General features: G+C 36.3%; 1 protein-coding gene across 3 annotated transcripts in view; it reads left to right on the top strand.

The window, feature by feature from the left end:
• The window catches only part of gja1 (gap junction protein alpha 1), a 51,615-nt gene extending 29,703 nt beyond the window's left edge, over nucleotides 1-21,912 (top strand). Inside the window, exons 1-2 of one of the 3 annotated variants that reach the window (XM_012962825.2) lie at nucleotides 11,370-11,552; nucleotides 17,956-21,912. In XM_012962825.2, coding sequence (XP_012818279.1) covers nucleotides 17,972-19,111 — 1,140 coding nt within the window. In that variant the 5' untranslated portion in view covers nucleotides 11,370-11,552; nucleotides 17,956-17,971 and the 3' untranslated portion in view covers nucleotides 19,112-21,912. Of the gene's footprint in view, nucleotides 1-11,369; nucleotides 11,553-17,955 lie in introns of those variants that run through there. The other 2 variants (XM_018093818.2, NM_203525.1) reach the window with 2 other exon arrangements.
• Nucleotides 21,913-23,043: the final 1,131 nt, after the last annotated feature.

Genomic DNA, 23,043 nt, shown 5'->3' with positions numbered 1-23,043 from the left:
ACCCACTATAGCCATGATTTGCATAATTATTTGGATTTGTTTTATTTTATTGAAAAAAATCCGCTGAATTTTAGTGTGCTTTTCTCTCCAGTTGGTACCAAACATACTTTTGGCTGGTAAAGATTAACTAGTAGATGTCTAATTTTGCATTATGTTTTTGACTTTTCTCAAAATGTGTGGGCCAGTATAATGTAGTTCATCAATAGCTGATGCTGGCCAAATCACCCATCACTAATCAGATATATGCTTTTAAATAGGTGAACAGGAAATGCACCCACTGATTGGTCTAGGTGACCAGACCTGTAGCAAACATTGCACCTCTTATTAATTAAGCCCATAGGTCTCTTTTATTGATGTCTAACAAAGTATTATCCTCAGGCTAAAAGCTATGAAATATTTTCTCCACAGTGAAGGAACCATCTTTGCTATATTAGTATTCAATGAGAAATACTTTTTGAAATAGGAACAGCCAGGGATTTCCTAGACTAGTGGTGTGGGAAAGTTACTAACTCGGGCAAACTGAGAAAGGGTGGCCAGGGATTTCCTAGACTAGTGGTGTGGGAAAGTTATTAACTAGGGCAAACTGAGAAAGGGCGGCGCTGCTATGGTATCTGTTAAGCCATGTTATATGTGTAAAGTAACAATGGATTGACTCTCTCTTGTGGAGCAAGCTAAGCTACTGTGTATTAGAGGAAAACTTTCTAAAACTTTTTAAAATTATTGTTTTGCACAAGAACCTGGGAATATGGTATTTTATGCCTTTTAAAGCAACTCATCTTCACACTGCCAAATGGTTACATATATGCAAGATATATAATTTGGATTTTCATAAGAAGAAAGAACCTGTGAGTCCTTTGGCTCACACAGCAGTAGAACTGGGGCATACCACCAATTAAAATATTTTTACTAATCCTTGTCTGTGAAGAAAATTCTCTGAAAAGTCTACTTTGATGTTAATTAAGTTAATGTATCATTTTCTCATAGTCATGTATTAGAGATCAAGATAATTAATGTAATTTTATTATATTAACGTCTTACAGCAATGATAGTTTGTAGCATTGCACATAAACAGTTATTACTTGGTTCCCAGGACATGCTTCCTCGGTGTAAACCATTAACTTTTTTTTTTAGGGGATGGGAGAGAATGATTGCTTTTAACCACTTAACCCTTATAGGAAAAAATATAGAGCTTGCTAAGCCCTTTTTTACAAAAGACACATCCAGACCCAGATTGGAAATCTGTGGATTCTTTAGATCATATATCATAAAGAAGTGTAGATTATATATCTATATATATATATTACTTAGTATCATATAAACTATCTGTTGGTTAGGTATTCATTCTGGGTGTATAGTTCTCTTTCAAGAATAATTGATAACATTCATTATCTTAAACTTGAAGGATCTTAAATGCTCCTTAAAATCCCTTATCAGGAAACCCATAATTAAGAAAGCTCTGTATTGCAGGAGGACCATCTCCCATAGACACCATTATAAGCAAATTATGTTTTTAAAAATGATTCTTTATTCTTTGTAAAAAAAAAAAAAAAAGAAGAGTACTTTATACTTGTGCCTAACTAATCTGCATCTAGAACTTTATTTTTAAATCACATTCACATATTCAAGTCTTATGTGCTAATAGGAACATTATAACTAACATGGTGAACATTACAGTACTAAGTGATAGGTAAGCAAAAATAAACATCCAACTGTTGCAGAACTTCCCCCAACACCTGTAGTTGCCCACTATACATATTTGCTTGGTCGCTTGAATTTCCAAGATCCTTAAACACAATGTTTTGATGGTTTTTGCTACAACACATTTCCATGGTTTGCAATTGATCTATCCTTCCTTTTATCTGTAGACAAATATGTGCACACATGCCAGTAGTACTGCACACCACTACTATATTAGTCTTCATCGAGAAGTACTTGCTGAGCTGGTCTTGGCCAGGAAATCCCTGGATGTTCCAAGTTCAGCAAAGCACTTCTCGAAGAAGTTCTCATTAAATACTAACATTGCAAAGATAGTTCCTCCACTGAGGAGAAAGTGTTTTTATAGCTTTTAGCCTGTGAATAATACTTTGCAAAACATTATTAAAAGAGAATTATAGGCTAAATTAATAAAAGTTGTAAATTATGCTACAGGTCTGGTCACCTGAGCAGTGATCGCCAACCAGTGGCTCGTGAGGAACATGTTGCTCGACAACCCTTTGGATGTTGCTCCCAGTGGCCTCAAAGCTGGTGCTTATTTTTGTATTTCTGGTAAGGAGGCAAGTTTTGGTTGAAGAAAAACCAGGTGTACTGCCAAACAAAACCTCCTGTAGGCTGCCAGTCCACATAGGGGCTACCAAATAGCCCATAACAGTCTTTATTTGGCACCCCCAGGAACATGTTTTATGCTTGTGTTGCTCCCCAACTCTTTTTTACATTTGAATGTGGGTAAAAAAAGTTGGGGATCCATGACCTAGAGCAACTAATCAGCAGGTCCATTTACCGGTCACCTGTTTAAAAGCAGACAGCTTATTGGTTGCTGTTGGTTACTGCATCTGGGCAAAGTTTGTTGCATAAAGTTTCACATCTAACTGTATAAGATTTTTTCAATATCACTTGAGTATCAGAAGTTTAGCAGTGATTTATACTAACTTTATACATCATTTATGGCATAATCCATTAAAAAAGAATACTTTGTAAAGGCAAACAATCTACCACATCATGAACATGGCCACTGGTGTAATTTTAACTCTGCAAGCAAAAAACCTGTTTCTGCATATCTATAACATTTATGTGTGCAAGTATATTGACTGCAGAATAGGTTCTGATATTATGCTAACTGAATTTTAAATAAGAAAAGTGTCGATACTGCTTATATTTTTTCCTTTAAGAGTAGTGGTACATAGACCTTGTAGCCCAACCTCAAATTCAGATTTTTATTTTTTACCTGTATCCTCTAATTAAAAAGCAGCACAGTTCTTTATAATGAATGTTTATGTCATACTAAATAGAATAGTAGATTGCCAACAGATTAGCAAGCTCACCAACTACGCTCAAAATAATAATTAGAAAACCATCATAATGTCTATTTTTTAAATTTAAGGATTGTAACTTGATTTCCATGATTTCCATTAGATCACAAACTATGTTAGGCATTATAATACAACCAAAATGCAATTTAATTAAAGTAAATTCATTTGCATATACATTTAGTACAATTTTGAAGTGATCCTGCTGGTAGGAATGTACCACATTAGATAACTAGACCCAGATATCTTTTTCTGGCCTTAAGCTTCTTTTGCCATGTGTCTTACAAGGACTAGTAGTGACCTTTTTATTTCTATTTTTTCCTTTAGAACAGTGCTGTCCAACTGGCGGCCCGCGGGCTGCATACCTCGGTGTGGCCCCCCACCTGTCTGACTGCTTTGATGGCTTACTTTTGTGTAAGCTTTAAATGGTATCAGTACTGAAATTAACTGCCCCCTGCATGGTCACCTGAGATTCAGGCTGTAAACCCCTGTATTGTTTAAAAAAAATGTTCACCCCCTGCATTGTTCACACCTTAGGCTAAGACTGTAAGCACCCACATTGTTCACACCTTAGACTGTAGGAGCAGTAGAAACTCACAAATGAACCATGCACACTATAAAAAGAACATATACTGAGGTGGTATTGCAATTAAAATGTTTTTAATATAAAGCTATTATAGAGACTGTAGGAGCAGTGCCAGCATTAGGTCATATACACACAGGCAGCATAGGGCAGGCAGAGTATGGCACACACAGGCAGGGTAGGGCAGACAGAGTATGGCACACACAGGCAGGGCAGGCAGATTATGGCACACACAGGCAGAGTATGGCACACACAAGCAGGGTAGGGCAGGCAGAGTATGGCACACAGGCAGCATAGGGCAGGGAGGGTATGGCACACACAGGCAGGGTAGGGAAGGCAGACTATGGCAGTTTTTTGCTGTACTACCACCATTAATATGGTGTTTCAAGTGGGTGTGGTTTAAAATGGGGAGTGGTCAAAACTGGCTTCCATTATTGGCCCACCATCATGTAGGCCGGAAAAATTCCAGCCCTCAGTACCACAGAAGTTGGACAGCACTGCTTTAGAATAAATAATGGGAGGGTCAACTATTGGTGCTACAGCATGAGCTTATTCATACAGATGTGTTTTTTTTTTTATGTCTCTGTATACTAACAGTTGTCTAAGAAGATGGGAAACTTTAGGTACTTTATTCTACTTTATTCTACAATATGACAGGCATATTTTTTTGTAAATCAAACTGGGGTATCCAAAGTAGTGCACAGGTCTATACTGGAATACAAAATAGGGCCAACAAGAACACAGAGGCCCAAACAGCCCCCATCAGTCCACTAAATAGTGACAGTCTATGGCTTCTTACAGCAGCCCTCTGCATTTGCCAGAATTCATAGATTGCCAGTTCAGGCCTATTAGTGCAGCGGGGTTGGGTTTCTTATTGGGATTCCTTACTGCCTTGGGCTCTCTTCTCTGTGATCTTTGGTTCAGACCTGACTGCAAATGTGCAAACTTGGTGTCTGTGATCACAGGTGGCACTGATTGCCAACCCACTGCACAACTCTGCTTTGCAAAACAAATGAGCAGTTTAGGGGGTCCCAAGTTGTATGATTCAGGAGATGGCAGGGAGGGCGGGTTCAAGGTATTACATAGACTTTAGATCTCCTTCAACCTTCTGGGGGCTGGTCTGACAGGACAGAGGGAGGCAAACAGTTTTACAGTGTAAAACTTCTAAAAAAAAAGGAGTCTTTCCGTAATTTGCTTTTAAACATAAAATAAAGCAAACAGGATTGTTTTGCCTACAATAGGATTATTATACAAGGAACTGTTGTATTATCACAGTGAAAAAGGAAATAATTTTTAAAAACCTGCAACCTGGAGCTAATGAGAGATGGCCTTCCTGTAATTCGGAGATTCAGCGAGGGGACCACAATGAGTATGCTAGGATAATGACAACATCCGTGTTATTACCAGTAAGGAGCGGACTGTTGGTAGACAAGGGCATGGCATAGAGGAGTAAAAAAGGCACATGCCTAGCGACCCCCGGAATTGTGCTCTAAGCACATGCCTCTTCTGCCTACCCCTTGTTCCGGCCCTGACACTGAAAATCCCATATTCTGCTGTTTCTGACTGCCCAAGATTTCATTGCTGTGATGCCACATCCCTGATTCTTTTTTTTCAGAGGTGTTATAATGCAGTGAGATTTGTAATTGGATAGAAAGGTTTTTGAAAGTCAGCAGCATTAATACAGTAGAAAGTAGAGTAGAGACTGAAACTGCAAGAGTCCATAACATGAAGTCGTCTTGAGAAAAACTAATACAAAGAAAACATAATAATCATAAAATAGTGACCCTTTTAATAAATAATATTAAGGTTATGTAATACTGCCACACTCAGAAATAGAGAAATATGTGCAGCCAGTTCATTCTGTGACTATACAGTAGGGGGTGCTGTAGTCAAATGTAACAATCTAAAGACATTCTCATCTGCAAATGACTACTCGTTATTAGTTTGATTTATGACACAAACTTAACTCTTTTGTAAAAATGCATTTTAGTCCTCTTTGACACTAAGAAGTAATAAAGATCTTTAAACAATCTGTATCCATCACGATGCAATCCCATACATTTTAGTAATATCAAAGCACATTGGACTGCAGACAGATAACTATGTTTAGGATACATCCAGTGTTAGACTTATTGTTATACCATAAAACCTTTAGAAAGTTAATGCTTTTATTTCTGGGGATTTTTAAAACCAAACTCCAATTTTTACCAGTGTAATATTAAGGGGCACATTTACTAACCCACGAACTGGCCGAATGCGTCCGATTGCGTTTTTTTCGCAATGACCGGTATTTTGCGTTTTTTTCAGAAATTATCGCGACTTTTTCGTTACCAATACGATTTGTGCGAAAAAACGCGAGTTTTTCGTAGCCATTCTGAAAGTTGCGCAAAATCTGGCGATTTTTTCGTAGCGTTAAAACTTGCGCGAAAAGTCGCGATTTTTTCGTAGGGTTAAAACGTCGTGCCTTTTAAGTTTTGACGCTACGAAAAAGGCGCGACTTTTCGCGCAAGTTTTAACGCTACGAAAAAATCGGCAGATTTTGCGCAACTTTCGGAATGGCTACGAAAAACTCGCGTTTTTTCGCGCAAATCGTATTGGTAACGAAAAAGTCTCGATAATTTCCGAAAAGTCGTAAAGGCGCCAAAAAATCGCAAAAAATACGAAAAAGTCGCAAAATGTTCGTTTTTCAATCGGAATTTTTCCAATTCGGATTCAAATTCGTGTCTTAGTAAATCAGCCCCAAAGTGATATAGCGACAAAAATTCTCCTTATAAAAACTTTTTTATTTATTGCGATTTGTAATAATATATTATTTGTGGTTATCTGTAGTTTCCAATATTATTTTTAAAGAAATGCTTATATTAATACAAATTCTGTGTGGATTAATTATAGAGCAGCACAGTTTCCATTAAACTGTCCCTATTTTTTTGCCCTGTAAAAAGGCATTATTTGGGATGGTCAAAGGACAATAACTGGGCTATTTTGTTGATTAGAAAGAGTTTACTAACTCAGATTAGTTTACTAAAATATCTTACTAACTCAGATTGCAATAAAGTGCAGGATGACTGGTTAAATCACTACTGCAGTGTGGCCCTGTCTAACTTCATATTAGTCAGTTACCCCAAAATATACCAGTAGGAGTCAGTGTCCAAAGATATTTGCCATTTTGCTGTACAAGGAAGAGGTGCAAGAGAACAAAGGTGCTCTTGTCTGTCTGTTCTCATCACCTTATAGTAACTAAAAAATCCAACACAAGGTGCAGAGATCAGTATCGACGGTGCAGGCCAATCCTGTCCTAAGTGTAGCATATCATAGCAGGCAGTAAGCACAGGGTCCAACTGTGGCCTGTGTCCACTGCTGCTCCCTAAATTGTGCAACTGAAGGAAATGGAAGTGGGTGGGAAGGGGGTTAATCTATGTACCCCCCATCCCACCCCTTAAGAATGCAGAGCTGCAGAAAACAGGCAGCTCTTTACTCATGGTGGAGGCCCCAAGTGTCTCTACTCTGAAATAGAAAGCAGAGACCTACAGCAATGCATGTAGCCTGAAAGGCTGTGTGCAAATTACAAATTGTGCTAGTTTGTAAATGACTATAGCCTTTACATGGACATACCATCTACCAATCATTTAAAAAAAACACAAATAGTCAGCCTGAGGTTAAGGGAATGAATTTCATTCTGCTTTATAATTTTCATAGGTCAGGAACACAACTTAAACAAAGACTAGAGTGTTTACCAATCTAACTGCATTTGCTAAATATGTCTCATTTCTGGGTATTCTCTTAGATAATTTGTAATATGAAAGTCATGGGACATTGCAAAGTGGCTCCATTCATAACTATGGATTTGAATCTATACTGAATCAGTGCATGGCATGTGATTAATAGTAAAACAGCCATTATGTGTTCAGCATTAAAATAACATACAGTTAGCAGTGTTCCCATATTTATCTCCTGGCTGAAAATGATGCACACAATGTATCTAAATCTCTTTAGGTCCATAGAAGGGACTAGTACTACACTTTCATTGTCAGGTAATGTTTCCACTTCTACCCCTGTATGCTTTACTTTCTTTTATTAGCATTATTGAACTTATCTGTATTGGCTTGGTCCCCCACTGATCCCAACCACAATATAATTAATCCTTATCAGTAGCAGAACAATCCTATTGGGTTTATTTTATGTTTAAATTTTTCTGGTAGAGTTAAGGAATGGTTATCCAAATTATGGAAAGACCCCTTATCTGGAAAAACCTGGAAAGCATTCTGGATAACAGGTTCCATTCTCAGTTTTATAGATGTTATGCATCTGATTTTGGGCTATTATATGAAGTTGCTTTTGAGGCAGTCTTAGTACAATTAGGTTGAATGGGGTTTATAAATGTTTGGGCCATTCTCAGTCAGTCAGTACTAGTAGGCTAAAATGCATTTGGGGTACGGAGGCAGTTATTTTTGTCACTCTGAAATTGGTAATTTTGAAATACTAAAGGCAAAAAAAAATCTGTATTTCATTCCAACACAGCTAAAGCAACTGTGATATCTTTCTAGGACAAGGATGAATGACAAAAGTCACCATTAAACCAAGCAACCAGAAATTCTGTTCTCCTAGCTCTTATATTTCACAATATTACATACCAAAACCTGCCAGATAGCTCATGAAAATATCCAGAAACATACAGTATGTGTTTTGACAGAAAAAGAAGTCATTTAAATTACTTTCAAAAAGTATCCGTGAATGCTTTATAGCTTCATATTTACTGGCGACTTATCTAAGCAGAATACTAAAACATAGCAGTGAACATTTTCTTTATCTAAAGAACAAACAAATGTTGCATGAAAAAAAGCTGCCCACTAGTGATTTCTGTAAGCAGGATATTTCCATTCCTTGTAATTACAGACACTTCCAGGAATTACCGGGTGCTTCAGATGGTTGTTTTTTCCATCAGCTCTTTTAAATTACATGGTAGAGACACACAATCGTAGGACCCTTCCAGCACAACTAATGTTACACTGCTTAGGAGCTAGACTGCTGCAGGGACCTAGACTTATTACATGGCATAATCATTTCTTCAAACTAAATTTATCAAGCTGAGATATATATATTTTTTTATAGACTTCAAGTCACATTATATTTAAACTAATACATTTTCTTAAAATGAATTATACTCACAAATGTAAGCATACATGTCCATACAAGTAAAGTTATAAAATATTTCATATGATGTTATATATACTAACACCATAAATACAATGTTCCATTAAAATTGTCATAACAATGAATATACAGCACCTTTATATGTGAAAATGTTTCCATGCGTAACACAGCAGAGTGTCATATATACAGTATATGTCAAATAAGGCATCTGTTTCTACCATACTCTGCTATGCAGACATGTATTACATCTTTATTTTCATTGGCTGTATAAATGAAGAGGCAATAACACCAACACAACTGTACTATAACATATTTGATGCACCACACAAATTACCTGTGTCATTTTCTGAACAGAGGTGTTCATATCATTATTTTTGGTAATATTTACCAAGGGAAACCTGACACAAGACCTAAATAAACTAACTGATTCATACTTATCATTAGTAATAATGATTTTTGATGTTAAAGGAAATTTTTTGCCCCAGAAATGCCACTATTGTTATTTTCTATAGTTAGGCATGGCCTTTATTCTGTTCCATCAGCCTAATACTGGACTGTTATTAACCCATGCTAATGTTCCTGTGTTTTTCATATAGCTTGCCATGTGTAGATGCCCAACTTTATCAGTACAGCTATGGGACTTGTTATACAGAATGCTCAGGACCTGGGGTTTTCCGGATAGGGGGTCTTTCTGTAATTTGGATCTCTATACCTTAATACAGCTAAAAATCATTTAAACATTAATTAAACCCAATGCGATTGTTTTACCTCCAATAATGATTAGTTCTAGCTTAGTTAGAATCAAGTACAAAGTACTGTTTTATTATTACTGAGAAAAATTAAATCATTTCAATAAAATGTGAATTATTTGAGAAAAATGGAGTCTATGGCAAATCGTCTTCCCATAATTCAGAACTTTCTTAATAACAGTTTTGGATAATATATCTGGGTAAACATAGAACTTTGAAGAAAACTGAGAAAATATTAAAAAAAGTAAAAAAAAAAAGTGCTGCTTGTTCAATAATCTTCACACAGCTCTCTTGAATTAATACTGGCATGTGAGATGTCCTAGAAATAGGGATATTTCAGTGTAGCAGGTGTGACACATGACCTGGGCTCTGGACCCTTGTTGCTTACAAAGAATAAGAAATCCCCAATGGTTGTGCCTTTGCCCACTCTCAAGCCCAGTAGCCAATGTAGGAAATCAATAGATGAAGCTGTAGGATGCTGTAATGTGTGTTACCAGTTTTAGTGAACACGTCATAAAGCACAACCTTTCAGGGGTGTGTGATGTTCCCCATTCCATGGGTGATCTGGAGGCTTGGTGGTTATATTAATATTTGTTAGGAACTTATAAGCAACCTCAATCTGCAGCCAGACTTACAGAGTAGCGAAAAGCTGGAAACCTGTTCCCCATGCAGGCATTATCTGATTGTATCCTCCAATGTTTTCCTTCACAGTACAGCTATTATTCTCAGTATTTGCAGATTCAGCAGAAGCATGGATTATACAAAGGGAACTCCGCATACTTGTATTCTTCTTGTAATGAAAACATGCAGATTGTGCTCACTCTCATAGTCAGTTTTACTAATTAAGAAAATAAACCGATTTTCAGTAGGCAAATGTTAAACTAATCCTCTGACTACCAACTTGTGTATTTAGTAAGCCTTTTATTAATGCTCTGTCATGTACAGGTCTCTTGTACAGGTCTCAGATTCTTAAAGCACTTGTTTTAAATGTATAATTTAGGTATCAGGTCCATTTTCTAAGTGACCTTCTGACTCTGTAGAGCTAAAACATAAATATGTATCTTATATTCAGTTTAGGATTCCAAATGTAAAAATATATTACAATGTATATATTAAAATATAATCCCAGGCAAAGGTAAGTGTCCAGGTTATGCATCTTCAGGGCTATACAGATAACTGACAATGTGGACCCCTGTAAAGCTGTTTGTTTCTTCAGTGAATCTTAAGAGTTAATGTATTTTTATGAAATTAAAATTGGACATCATAGTTTATATATGTGTATATTTGCATTTTAAGCAGGCATACATGTTGTGAAATCATATGTTTTCTGCCTCTGTAAACTTCCATATAACACAAGAAATGTAATATGGGGAAATACAAATCTTTGCTGGACCCCACACTGTCAATATGCCATAAAACCCAACACCGCGAAGCCACAGTGTTTACTTTAAGTGATCTGTCCTTTTAAATGAATGCTTCCTCAATGTTCCGCTTGCACATACTAAATTCTAAATAGCACAGAACTGCTCAAGTATCCCAGTGAAAAAACGTTAGCCTATAATAAAGCAATGTATTAAGCCAAATGCAATTTGTTTGATGATTGTATTTAAACTGAAATTTATGTTTCTGAATTAGGTATTGAATGAAGATTTTGTCATCAAATTCTGTGCTGTGCTGCATTTCTCATTCAGGCTCCTAAGCATTTCAGTCACACCATATATTATCCCTTATCCTCATAACATTTAATTTTATATTCTCTCTTTCTCTCTCCCTCTCTGAATCCAAGATCTTTTCCTCTCCTCCCTTCTCTGTCCACCCTGAAGGCGGAGTTGTGGTTTGCAAACTTTTTAAAAGCCTTGATGCAGAGGCTGAAGTAGGGGAAAAAAAAGTTCTAACAACTTCAGTAGGAGGAGGAAGTCAGCAGAAAGCAACAGGCTTTTAAACTTTAAAAAGACAGGTCTAAGTGCCTGTCCTTTAGACGTGCTCCTTTTAGCTTTCAAGAACTGCCTGGAACTTGGGATTTTTTTTCCATTTTGGATCTGCAAGGTAATGTATGGCTAAATTATTTTTCTTTACCTAGTTCATTAGAGAAAAGAGACATAACTTTGTAACACTTAATCATATGCAGAGAGAAAAGAGTTGAATCTGAAAAAGATATTGCAGCACCAGTACCATGTTAAATGTGGAAATGAAAATTTTAGCTACATGTGCTGACGTTTCCATTAATTACTAAAGCTGAACTTTGCTTCTCATGCTGTCAGTTTTTCATATTTATGGTGATTTTTATGCAAGTATTAGACCTGTTCTGACTGACTCTGAATGACATTATTATGAATGTGTTATCAATGGAGGTTACGTGGAAACATTTTAACAGGGGAAGTGAAACATTTTATTGGAACATAGAACATTCATTTTTCCACAAGATTCACTTATGTTGTAGTTTCACATTGCCTGTTCCTTTTCTCACTGCTTACATATCTCTCTAATGCGCTGATTACCTCTTGCACCATAAAGTTCAGTGAGTGTTAGGAGTGTTATAAATACATGAATTGCTGCATGCAAGCTATGTAGGGTAGGGAATGTATGGCAATGTAACTCTCAGAAGCAAGAGTTCTATGTAACTATATAATGGCAATTTGACTGTTATATTAAAAGTTGTCTTAGGCTGATTATGTATTGCACTCTCTAACACTGATGGGAAGGCAGGTATTTCACAGAACCTGTACAGGAAAGGATAATGTCTGCAGGTGTCTCCAGGAAAGCAGTAATCTAGCCACCATATCTTTTTCCTATTCATATTATTGAGACTTCAATTAGTGATCAGATTTCTAAAGGAATGTTTGTAGTACATTGTGTTGGAAGTCTTTAAATCTGTTATCCAGATTATAATCACCTAAAGTGTGCAATTCTTAAAATGTCATGCTCTCTCTCCATTTCTTACTAATAATCTTAAGGCCATATTTGTCAAGGAAAACTCACACAATCCAATGGATTGCCCCATTTATGTTCCATTCATTGTAAAAGGATGTTTTTTTAGTAAGCCAGCACTTTGCCCCAGAATGACTAAATTTTAATTTTTATCACTGTCGCCCTAAGTGCTCATGAGTCCAGTTGCGCAGAACCAGTGCAGCAAGAGTTCCTGCTCTCTAGAGAATGCAGCAGAGTGTGATGCACTTATGGGCCTTGTGGCTTTAGAGGAGAACCAGGTTTCTTTCTGCATAACTGCTGGTTTTTATTTAGGAATCAGAGACATACTATGCACAGGAATTATCACTACCGTGTGTTCTGCCATTATAACATCTGGACAGCACAAGTTGCTTTTGTACTACTGAAATCTTGCCCTTTGCTGTGTTTATCAAATGTTTTTCCTCAGAAATCTTGAAATGTAAATATTGGCTCCTCTCCATGGCACCTCACGATCCTTGAAATAAGAGAGCAGTATGATTAAGAGGTGACAAGGCCTATGGCTTCTAGAATATTTAACATTTCCTAAAACAGACTCTGTTAGGTCATACTATGAGTACATGTTGGCCAACCTTCAGTAACAGGAGCCATGTCAGCTTTTGTGAAACTGTAACTCTCAGTCAATGACCCCCATCTTAATGAGAATAGAAGGTTGAAGATTATAGTTCTGAAACATCATTTGGTGAGACAAGTTACCTATCCCCAAGTTTATTCCACTCAAGAGTAAATTTACTTTTTGCTCATGGGCACAACATTTTAGTATTTGCTTGTAGAGCTCCTGTTCTTGGTTCTGTTTTGTAGCATATCTAGTCTCCTGGTGAATAATGTGCAGGTAAGGGGGTGTCCAAGATTATACCCACATACTACCCCTTATGTGGTGGGTGTTAGTCGCACACATCAAAGCACCATTAAGAATCAGCATAATTCTTTGTTTCTCATACTGGAGGTGTGCAATTGCACACTAGTAACAAATATGTTGCAACCTGTTTTTGCACATAGCCCCCAGTTTCAAATCAGCACTTATGCCTCTCTAACTAAATAATCTTTAATTATCATGAGTTGCCTGACTTTGTACCATTTGGGTTTGTTGAAACAAAAAGTAATTATCTAGCCAACTGAAGGGGGGGTAGTCTTTGTTGGGACCTTTAAAAAACCAATATTTAGTACATTTCAGTATTGCACAGGGGGCCCCAAGATGTTGCATGGGGTTCTGGTGGTAAAATGGGGTTCTGATGGTAGTCCACTCCTGCTTTGGTCAGCTTGATTTGCAAAATTATTTTTTTCATACAGAAATCTCACAATCTCACAATCACATAAATGTGAATCCTCTGAAATATACACTATATCATCTGATTTTGTGTAAGATGTAAGTGTTACAGCTGCAATCCAGCACCATACAGCCTTACATTGCAGAATCAGTCTATAAACTCTGGAATATTTATATAGGCTAATTTTAGACAACATCCCACGTTGAAGTAATTGGGAACGTTTGCAAACCAGGACCATTAACTCAAACAGCCTGCTGCTGCTGCAGAATTGTGTAAAGCCCTTCAGCACTACAGTAACTAGGTTATGGATTTAAGTTAAGGATGGACAAACAAAACAGCATGCAAGGGCTTCGAAGCTTTCAAAGTATCGACTCTGTGCTTTGAGCCATGACAGTATTCCCCAGTGTTTGAGCTCTGTCCAGTTCTTAAGGAACCTTTGTATCATCTGAGTGTTCCATTTAATTTAAAAAAGAAACCACACAGAAAAACACAGAGACGGGAGAAAATGTTCTTGTGCTACTCAGCAGTTCTCTCTTTGTGAATGAAAACTATGCTGTTGCAAGCCTGCCGTCTTTCTTGCCACAGAATTAAATTGCTTCACAAACATCACAGCTAAAAGATTATCACTGAAGAAAATGAATATCATTGGCACAATTTCTGACACTGTACCTGACTATATGAACTTTGCATTTCTCTTCTATAAAATGGTACGGCTGAGCAGAAGGTTAAAAGAGAATTGAATAGCTGGGAACCTGTCCAGCTAAAAGGCAGGATCTTAACAATCTTTCCTTTTCTGTGGCAGGAAAATGTCTCAGAAACATCACATTGTTCTGTCTTTCAATAAAACTGTCAGACCTCTGTAACTCAACTTCCGTGTCCCAATGCAGTTGGCTTTAAAGCAAGATTACTAAAAAAAAAATTCAAAAAATACTTTGCTAATATACATACATAGCTAATATACATGCACAGCTAATATATTATCTGTCTGTCTATCTTTCTGTGTCTCTTTTGTCTCTCTTTCTATCATTTATCTATCTCTTTCACTCTCAACTTCTCTCTTTCCTTTTATCTACTGATCTATCTATCTATCTATCTATCTATCTATCTATCTCTTTCTCTCTCTCCCTATTTTAATCTGTCATCTATCTATCTCTATCTTTCATCTATCTAGCTATTATTTTGGCCTGTCTATCTCTATCATATCGTTCAGTTTATACACAGTTGCCATTTCCGACTATTTGTAAGAGTATGTTAGCTTTTAACTAAGGATATGTGGAGTATCTTTGGTGGAAATTTTCACATATGCTCCCACTTACAAATAGGTTTACTAGTTATATGAAATATTATATTAGATATCTAAGGACATTATGTCTGTTGATCTATGTTTTTACCTGTTGTCCTAACTGGTTCATACTTTTTGGCATAGTTTTAACACTGTAAAAAAAAAAGAATTTAGGTTTATTATTTTTGTTTTCAATGTACTTACCCTGAGGTAAGTAAGAACAACTGGTTAATGTCAAGTCTCTGACAGGACCTCACTGTATATAAGGGAAAGTTGTTGTTATTAGCAGATCAGCATCTCACTGGAACCACTCCCACAAATTTAAAGGAAAACTATACCCCAAAACAAGTCCCTATAAATATATATTGCATAAAGAAACTCATATGTAACCCTGCTTCATCTAAATAAACCATTCCAATATACTTACTTACTACTACTTTCTAAATAGAAAATTGCCATTTTAAGAATTAAGGGATGACCCCTGGGATCATAGGATTCACAGTGCACACAAACAAGCCAAGGCACACATACATGCTAGGTCACATCATCCAATTAATGGACAGAGTTCTGCCTTCTGCTTAAACACTTCTTCCTGTTCCTGTTACAGTTAGAGCTGCATTATTTCCTGTCATGTGATCCCTGAGAAAGCACACAGCCCATTACTTAACATAATATAAACTATCTGTTGGTTAAGTATTCATTCTGGGGTATAGTTTTCCTCTAACTCTTGCAAGTGCACAAATGAGCAAGCACGTTCTTAGCAATTCCTTTAACTGATGTTAATAATGTATTAAAACACTTTTTGGATAATTTGAAAAACTTTCCAAAGAAGAGATTTGCATAATATAATAACAATATTGTTGTTACATAAAAGTCAATCATAAATTAAACTAATAAGTTTATGATTGCACTACATAAGAGTAGCAGGCCTAGGGCAGTGTCGGACTGGGGTGCCAAGGGCCCACCAGAAAACCTTAGACCTTAGGCCCACTCTCCCCTTCTCTGTATATTCACTTTCTTTAATCTCTTAATTACTTCTTTTTACATACTATTATCTATCCTTTCCCCCATTTCTTTAGTTTCTTCTCATATAGAATTGAGTAATGGCCATGGTATAGGGATACAAGGCAAATGGTAGGGTGAGCAGGAGGGCCCACTGACACCTGGGCCCACCGGGAGTTTTCCTGGTATCCTGGGGGGCCAGTCCGACACTGGCCTAGGGTAAACACTTGGTTATACACTGAAGGTTGTACACTTAAATAACGTATACAACCTTCAGAAACTCTTCCATTGATTCCCAAAGCTTTCCAACACTGGTATCCAAACTGAATGGCAGAAGCCAAAGTATTATGCAATAAATAAGAGCCCTGCTTAATAGCACTACCTAATTAACATTGTTGTTTTCTAAAACAGGGAGTTTATTGTGAGATTTTACTTTGCCTATATTATACTATACTATCAAATGTCAGTAGGTTGAAGGTTAGAAAAGAGGGTGCAGCATTGCATATAGTAGGGCACTGCCTCCAGAGAAGGCAACATTTTTAACAGCATTGCTTATGTTGCTGAACTGCATGCTTTAACCTTTAATAATTTGTTAAAGTATACTGGGGTTATAGTCTACCAAAATTTAAGTTAAGTTTGGGTGAGCAACACTGTTTGCATCTCATTTTAAAGGTGAACAAAACATTGTTGCTCAACTATACTTTAGTCAGTGGTTGCTGAACTGAACCCAGCATACTTTACCATATTGTTAAGGGTTAAAGCATGCTGGGAGATGTAGCTGAGCAAAATTAGGGTTGTGACCTGTGTATTATAAGCTTCCTTGTTTCTATTTGAAATTGAAAAGCTTAAACACAGTTTTCAGTAAATAAATATATCTTCCGACATTACGTTTGCATACAGTGTAACATAGGAAAGCCAAAATGTAAGATAACAACAAGATGGTTGATCTTTAAGATTTTGGCCTTAAGGCTTTATATCATCGTTAAGTGCCAGAACCACACAAAATAAAGTCTTGTAAAATATAAATGATCTTCTTTCTTTGCAGTACCTCAACACCTTTCTTTTTATGCTTTTACTTCCTTCTTTGTATGTCCATTTTTATACCATGTTCATCTCTGCCACTCCTCTTTGCAACTCTTCTTTTTCAATTTATTTTTTCTTTTCATAACTTTTAATGCTATGTATATATTTCTCTCTTACATTCTTTCATTACTCGAACAAAAAAATAAATAACAATCTCTATATTTTGCATTTTTCATGCATTCTTCATATCTATGAGTTCCTTCTGTGGTAAAAGTATTATGATATAAAAAATAGGAATTATAACTTTATGGTACTCTGTACAAGTATATTAGAGGAGATTATAGGCAGATAGGGAATGTTCTTTTTTTCCCACAAAAACAACCAGCACACCAGAGGCCACCCCTTTAGAGGAACGGAGCTTCCATTTAAAGCAGGGTAGGTGGTTTGTTCAAGTGAGGTAGTGGAATGCCCTTCCTAGTGATGTTGTAATGGCAGATTCTGTTAATGCCTTTAAGAGGGGCCTGGATGAGTTCTTGAATAAGCATAGTATCCAAGGCTATTGTGATACTAAATTGGTGTTGGTATATATGGTTTATGTATGTGAGTATATAGATAGGTAAGTATAGGTTTATGTGTGCTGGGGTTTACTTGGAAGGGTTGAACTTGATAAACTCTTGATGGTGTTTTTTCAACCCAATGTAACTATATATATGGTCATTTTTCACAAAACACCATAACTTTTACTCAATTACTTGCTTAGAGTGTAATGAACATTGCCTAAATATTGCCTAAAAATATTAAGAACATTCAATCATTCAGTAGCTTGCAATGTAAGAAGTTGTTCCACAGTTACTCTCTAATGATATTACTTTTATTTATAATACTGATGTGTACTTTTTTGGGATTTTAGGTAACCACTTTTGAGCATGGGTGACTGGAGTGCCTTAGGAAGACTTCTTGACAAAGTTCAAGCCTATTCGACTGCAGGAGGGAAGGTGTGGCTGTCTGTCCTATTTATATTTCGAATCCTTTTATTAGGGACAGCAGTGGAGTCAGCCTGGGGAGATGAACAATCAGCATTTGTCTGCAATACTCAACAACCAGGTTGTGAAAATGTTTGCTATGATAAGTCATTCCCGATCTCTCATGTGCGTTTCTGGGTACTTCAAATCATATTTGTCTCAACGCCTACCCTCCTTTATTTAGCCCATGTGTTTTACTTGATGAGAAAAGAAGAGAAGCTAAACAGGAAAGAAGAAGAACTTAAAATGGTTCAGAATGAAGGTGGTAATGTAGACATGCACCTTAAACAAATTGAAATAAAGAAATTCAAATATGGCCTTGAAGAGCATGGAAAAGTTAAGATGCGAGGTGGACTTCTTCGCACTTACATCATCAGCATTTTGTTTAAATCAGTCTTTGAAGTTGGCTTTATTTTCATTCAATGGTACATGTATGGGTTTAGCTTAAGTGCCATCTACACATGCAAAAGAGATCCTTGCCCACATCAAGTGGACTGTTTCCTTTCTCGACCCACAGAGAAGACCATTTTTATCTGGTTCATGTTAATAGTTTCTATAGTTTCTCTTGCCCTAAATATCATCGAGCTGTTCTATGTCACCTACAAAAGTATCAAAGATGGCATCAAGGGGAAAAAAGACCCATATTCTGCCACAAATGATTCTGTGGTTCCAGGAAAGGAATGTGGCTCCCCTAAATATGCTTATTTTAATGGCTGTTCTTCTCCAACTGCTCCCATGTCTCCACCTGGTTACAAACTTGTTACTGGAGAAAGAAATCCTTCTTCTTGTCGCAATTATAACAAGCAAGCAAGTGAACAAAACTGGGCCAATTACAGTGCAGAACAAAACAGGATGGGGCAGGCTGGAAGCACAATTTCTAACACTCATGCACAGCCTTTTGATTTTTCGGATGAACATCAGAATACTAAGAAAATGGCACCAGGACATGAGATGCAGCCCCTGACTATATTGGACCAAAGACCATCTAGTAGAGCAAGCAGTCATGCAAGTAGCAGACCTCGACCTGATGATTTAGAGATCTAATCAATCTTGATGTATTACCAGAAGGCACATTTTAAGAGTGGAGGTGGTACTAAATTCTCTCAAATGAGATTTAACAAACTTTTTTGATGAACTTTTATATGGCGAGGGAAAATCGCTTTGATATTTAAGTAGCTCATACAAATTTTACAGTCTTAAATGACTCATACAATATTTTTTTAGAATGTATGTCTAAGACAACATATGTGTTTTCAATTCACCCAAAAAGTGAAATATTTGATGTGAGCAATGTTGTTTTACGACTAGTGTCAGCCTTCTATGAGATGAGAGATTTCTTACAATGATTTTATAAATAACTTAAACAATAGCTTGACTGTTAGGAACTTTTTAGAATGAATTCTGGAGAAAGACACCTGGATGTTTTCTCAAGATGACTAGCATTTTTCCTTGCCCCTTCTCTTTTTCTGGTTAAGAAAATTATGCTTATGTAATTGAATTGCTTGATCATATGCCTTCTTAAAAGCAGCACTATTATTCCGCAACAAGCCTAGTCAATCCTTTCTGAATGGCCCAGACATTCAATAGGGGATGTCAAATCCCAGATACTACAGTGATTAACTAAGATGACAATTAATTATAAAAATGAAAAACTACTTAATTCCATAAGGATCATGTTTTAAAAGAACCAAATGTAACTATAGGGTCATCTTTCCCACCAGATCCTTATAACATTCCAACAACAGCATTATTTGTGTGGGACTATTAGAAATTATTGCGAAATCTCCTATATTATATTAATATTTTCCCTATGTCTATTTGTGGAATAATATCATAGTAAAGGCTCCTTAAATGTGAAACCCATTTTAATTCTGAAGTAGGACCTTAGTGGTAAACTATTCGGCAACCCAACTGGTAGAAGCACCTTTTGAACTGCTTACATTTTTTTTGCTGGTGCAATATTGAATAATATTTTATGATGCTGTATGTATATGTGTGTGTTAAGGGTTGGGGTTGCTTGAAGTTTGGTTCTCAAGCATGGCAGTCAATATGGGTCTGACAAATTAATCATCATTTTGAGCTGAAGTATGCAGTGAATCAGAAGAAGATGTTAGTCAAAGGCATATGTCTCATGAAATGCCTTTATAGTATAGCCATGTTCTAGTGGTGTCCTCAATCATGAAGCATGATAAAGCCTACAAACCACGTTTCTGTGGCTAATTTCTGGTAAGATACATTTGTAACGTGTAGTTCAAGGAACTGAGGTAAATATTTCTGGAATAACATGCAGGGAATTAACATGTCATTTTGCCAGCCAGTTCCCTATTATATATATATTTTTTTTATCGTTGTAACAATTTAAGAGCCCAGAATATAGTATGCATTTTAATCTACAGGAAATATGTTTCAAGATGTTTCTGAAATAACAGTGATGTGAAAAAAGTAATAATGCATTTGTTAAAGAAGTTGTGTTAAAAGATATAGAAGAGGTACGTTGTATATCAGTGAATCGGTGAATGCTTCTTTAGAATTTGTTTACAAATTTACAAATTCCTTCTGTGCAGTTTCCAGCACATTTAAAAAATGTTTTTCTTTATACAAAATATTTCCCCCCTGTGTCCCATTTTCGATGCAATAACTCAGCTTAGGATATATCTGAAAATGTGTCTTTTTTTGTAGTGTGAGAAAGGCTTTTCTAGCATAAATGGATTAATTTCATTAATGTGTAATCAATGATGCTTGAATGATTGTATGTAGTACTGTAAACAGATTTCATGTGGTTATTTTTTGAAAAATGTAACTAAAAATGTTTAGAGCTGGAACATGATTTAAATGTAGCTGCATGGGTCTTGGAATCTGCTGGCCCATTATTGTGAATTATGTTGTAATTGTGTACTGTAAACTAGACTTCATTATTCTGAAGAGATTAATTTTGTACATTTAATTGTGGTTTGGTTGTTCCAACTGTTATAATGTTTGCACTTGGGATTTTGTTGTTTGGAATGCAAGGGAGTCTGGAATACAACTTGTTCCATGATACACTTTAGAAATAATTTATTTTCATTAATGCATCTGCTTAACACCTCTACTTTTTATTTACAGTGAGCCAGGTTCATGCTTAGGTAGAGCTGAAAAGGCATTTGCCCCGGAGCCCCAAATCAGGGTAGGGTAAAATACAAAATACATTTTTGGGACCAAAATGCAGATAAAATACAAACAATATTTAAATGGATAACACTTGTTTTATATCGTCTATACATAAATCATGGATGTACATCATGCAGTGCCCTGGATGTTATTAAACTGCAATTCACAGAATGTCACAAAGGATGTTGAGGATATACTGGGATTTCTAGCTCAACAACAGTTTCCATGGCTACCTGATTTACGTAATTTTACCCCCTCTAGATAAGGGCACTTAGTGGCATATTTATTATAGTGTGAAAGCCAACCTCACCAGGGATGTTGCCCATAGCAACATATCAGATCTTTGCTTTTGTTTAATTGCTGATTGGTTGCTATGGGCAACATTACCGGTGAGGTTGGCTTACACACTATAATAAAATATGCCCCTTAGTCTATTTGGATTGCTAGGGCCCCTCTTCTTTCTCCAGCCCAAAGTGATACTGCCTTCCTTTGTCTCTATGCATTCTAGTGAGAAATGGATTGTAGGACTTCTATACTATGGAAGAGAATGGATTTTGTACCATAGTCATAATTAATGATTTTGATATTTTTATAAACTACTGTTATGTTCAGCTTCATTGCATGTATGCAGTCATGGTTCATTAGCACATGGTTTCCAGAGTACTTTTCTCTAGACAATAAAGTTTTACTTTAGTAAATGTTGTCTTGCTTCTTTATTATATTTCCTTTATTATATATCCTTTATGATCAGCTCATCCCAAATGTTGGAAAACTGTAACTTTCTCCAAGTTTTAACATATTATCAAGGATTAAAACATGTTGACAGCTGTTGGATCCGCAGGGCCAACAGTCAACTTGATTTCCATCTGCTTTATGTACACACGTCCTAATGTTTGAATATGGTGTACTTGAGGCTAGTCTAAAATGTATATTAACCTTCCTATGTTAGATAAAAGAAAAAACAAAACATGGGTGTAGCCCTGGCAGGGATGAATCCTCCTGTATCTCTAATTAGGTTTGGTATGCATACAGGGTATAAAATGAATAGTTATCAAACTAGACAGTTTTTTGTATATCTCAACCATTTGAAAAGAACAAGTGATTGCTTTGCATGGTTGACAGTCACTTGAATGGGAAATGCTGGGCAGTGCAGGTGCAAGTGCTTTTAAGCCTTTAGCTCTAACAAGTGTGCCAACTGGCATTTCATATTCAAGTGAATGAGAGTCATGGGAGGTGATCACCGGCTGAATTATGCTGCACTGAAAAGCATTCTGTGTGCCATTAGCCAAGGAATGATTATGTCTCCTTTAACTAATGTACAAAAGTTAATATCTAACTATTCTAGCACAAATGAATGTGAAATGTTTCTTAATAAAAAAAAGTCATTTTAACTTCTATCTGAGTAATTGCACTGGCTGCATCTCCATCTGCTATCTGAGTAATGATATTGGCCACATCTTCATCTGAACAAAAGCCACGAAAAACATAATATTTCATTATAGTTTTCAAGCCAAGTGCTCCTTTTGAAAAAACAAACACACATCAATATACGCAGATCATTTAGACAATTTACAATCTGCAATCTTTGGAAACAAATAGAGATATGACATATTAACAGGATATTACTATTTGTCAGCAGATATTTGAATGTTAAAATCTGGACTCGTACATAATTTTTTAAGTAAAAAAGAAGTGTTCCTGCTACAGAAATGATGAGGTGGATAGCAAAACAAAGATTAAAATGCAACCTGAGCAGAGCAAAATTAGAAAGATAGATGAATATACAGTACAAGCAGGGTAGTAATGGGAATGAAGGGGTCACAGAGAAG

The sequence above is a fragment of the Xenopus tropicalis genome, chromosome 5 (genome assembly GCF_000004195.4).
Source record: "Xenopus tropicalis strain Nigerian chromosome 5, UCB_Xtro_10.0, whole genome shotgun sequence".
Classification (NCBI taxonomy): domain Eukaryota; kingdom Metazoa; phylum Chordata; class Amphibia; order Anura; family Pipidae; genus Xenopus; species Xenopus tropicalis.
This window is presented reverse-complemented; position numbering and strand designations above follow the sequence as displayed.